The sequence below is a fragment of the Cystoisospora suis genome (genome assembly GCF_002600585.1).
Source record: "Cystoisospora suis strain Wien I chromosome Unknown contig_299, whole genome shotgun sequence".
NCBI lineage: Eukaryota > Apicomplexa > Conoidasida > Eucoccidiorida > Sarcocystidae > Cystoisospora > Cystoisospora suis.
Window position 1 is genome coordinate 1,061 of NW_027153100.1, and position 2,191 is coordinate 3,251.

At 57.1% G+C, this 2,191-nt stretch overlaps 1 protein-coding gene across 1 annotated transcript; it reads left to right on the plus strand.

Moving 5' to 3' along the window:
• Window positions 1–551: 551 nt before the first annotated feature.
• On the plus strand, window positions 552–2,183 carry CSUI_000782 (phd-finger domain-containing protein; the record flags this gene model as incomplete). Its single annotated transcript, XM_068060989.1, has 2 exons — window positions 552–1,085; window positions 2,034–2,183. Coding segments are annotated over exons 1-2 (561 nt in total), but the record flags the coding sequence as incomplete, so codon positions are not given.
• Between the last annotated feature and the right edge of the window lie 8 nt (window positions 2,184–2,191).

Here is a 2,191-nt window from a genome sequence, read left to right on the forward strand (position 1 = left end):
GCGGCGGCTGCCCAGAGTCAACGCGAGAAGTGTTCGTCTACGGAAAGGCGGTTCGCGGCCTGAAGATGCGGTTTGGGCGCTGCGTGTGCGGGGGTTGGTGTTCTTCGGAGAGGTGCGGCTCTTTTTTAACAAAGAAGTATCAGTGTAATTACCTCAGTCATCCTGGTCCCCTGCCCGTGTACCAGGGCACGGCAGTCCCCTCTTTGGCCCCTTCTCGGACGGTGCTGCGGCTGTCACCGTGACCTACCTTCTATCAATGGAGAAGTTGGCGTTTCTATGCCTCTATGCCTACCTAACAGTAGCGGCTTATTTTATTGTGCATGTATCCGCCTGATGGTGTAGCACTTCGTGCGTGCGCCCTCAGTTTCCGTTCCTGTTTTTCTCGCGACTTTTTCTGCGTCCTGGGCGGCGGTACATTCGCGCATGTGGCGTGCAGCGCCAGTCGAGGGACCCCGTGCAGGATCGCTGTTGTCTGGCACAAGGTGCGTCCCTGTTTGTGTACGTTGTGGAAGGCCACACTTACAGTTACCCATACTGCGTTTTCTCTGCAGACTCTTCACTCGAAATGTCGCGCTCTTCTTCGCGAGAAGGTCGTGGTGAACAAGCAGATTGCTTCTTTCATTCACTACGAGCAACAGCGGCTCGCACGCGAACGCGACAAGCTTCTTCATTCTATGAGCGGCCTTGGAGCGGCGGCGGCCCAAGCTCGCGCTCAAGGTGGAGGCGTTGATACCGGAGTGCCAGGTGGAGTGAATGCGCCGGGTGGGTCCTCGTCGGCCGGGGCCGGTCCTAGTGGGGGAAATTCCCAGGCAGTTGGGGGCTCGAGCAGTGCCTGGGGAAGCACGGCTGGCAGAAGCACTTTGAGAAGACGAGGAAACGACAGAGGGGACAGTCGAGGTGGAAGTTCTGTGGGTGGTAGTGGCAGCTCGGAACGATCGGGAAGTGACGCGGTTTCTGGGGCGCTGGCGGCGGGAGGGTTGGTTGGGCCAGAGCGGTCGGTAGCATCCATGGTGGGGGGAATAGGTGTAGGCGTGGGAATGGAGGGCGAGGGCGACTTTCTGTACCGGAAAGATAGTGATGTGCAGGTGAGTCTCATGTAGCTGTAGGAGCAGCTTGAAAGAGGTGAATTCGAGCGTTCTGACCGCGACGGGCGGGCCTGTGGTCCAGCGCTCGATGGTCTATCTTTGCTTTCTGCACTTGATTTTGATGCCCCATTCCGTTTTCCAGCTACTGTGGACGAGTCTAGCTGGCGCGCCAGGTACGGGAGCGGAACACGCTGCAGAGTGTGAGCCTGTCCTGGAGGTGCCTTGCTTGCTCAATGAAAATACCCTGAACAAGCTTTTCACTGTCTGTGTGGGGCCTGTGAAGAAAGGCATACTCGAAGGGCGTAGAAAGCCGAGGAGGCGAAGCCGGGTAGTCCCCCACCGATGCCAGTCCTACGAACGGGTCGCGTTGATGGTCCTAATCTGAGCTCGTGGTGCCTATACTTCAGTCCGCCGACCCCCAGCGCTCATGTTGCACTTACCGCCGGTGTCCGTTCCGAGGAATTCATCATCACTAGTCCTAGAGTTCGCGGAGAGATCACGGCAGTAGATTATGTCTTTCTTCAGCTATCCGTGTTCTGCGCAATTTTAGCGGACACGGCCTTCAATTCCGCTGCTATCTCGGGTTGGCGTAACAAGAGCCCCTCTGCTTTCTTTTTCACAGCTGTATTATGGAGCAATAGCTCCGCGGACCTGTCTGCGTGGTCCGTGTTTTCGCCGCTCTTTTGTGTATGCACAGCTGTCCCGGGGTTTTTCCGCACGTCTACCAGACAGCCTGACGGAAGCGTCTGCACTCGTGTAGTCAGGGGGGCGATTAGAAACACACGGGCAATGATCACGAGGTCTGATCTGTTTGTTGTACTTTCGGACTGACTGGGCCTAATGGAGACTAATTGGACGATGTGTCTTTTTTTTTTAAGTATATTGGTCAGGTGTTTACGGGAGTGCCAGGCGTTGACGTGTTTTTCCATGCGGTGGCGGTGACTGCAGGCTGGGGCGCTAAGTGGCGGAAGCAGCACCATCAGCGTTCTGGGGACTGGTCGGCCGGCCGCGGCCTCAGGTGTCTGCCCTCCTTCGGTCGGGAGTGACGTTTCTGTTGGCTCCTCGACCGTCCCGCCATCAAAGAAGGCTCGGAAGGTAACATGCTG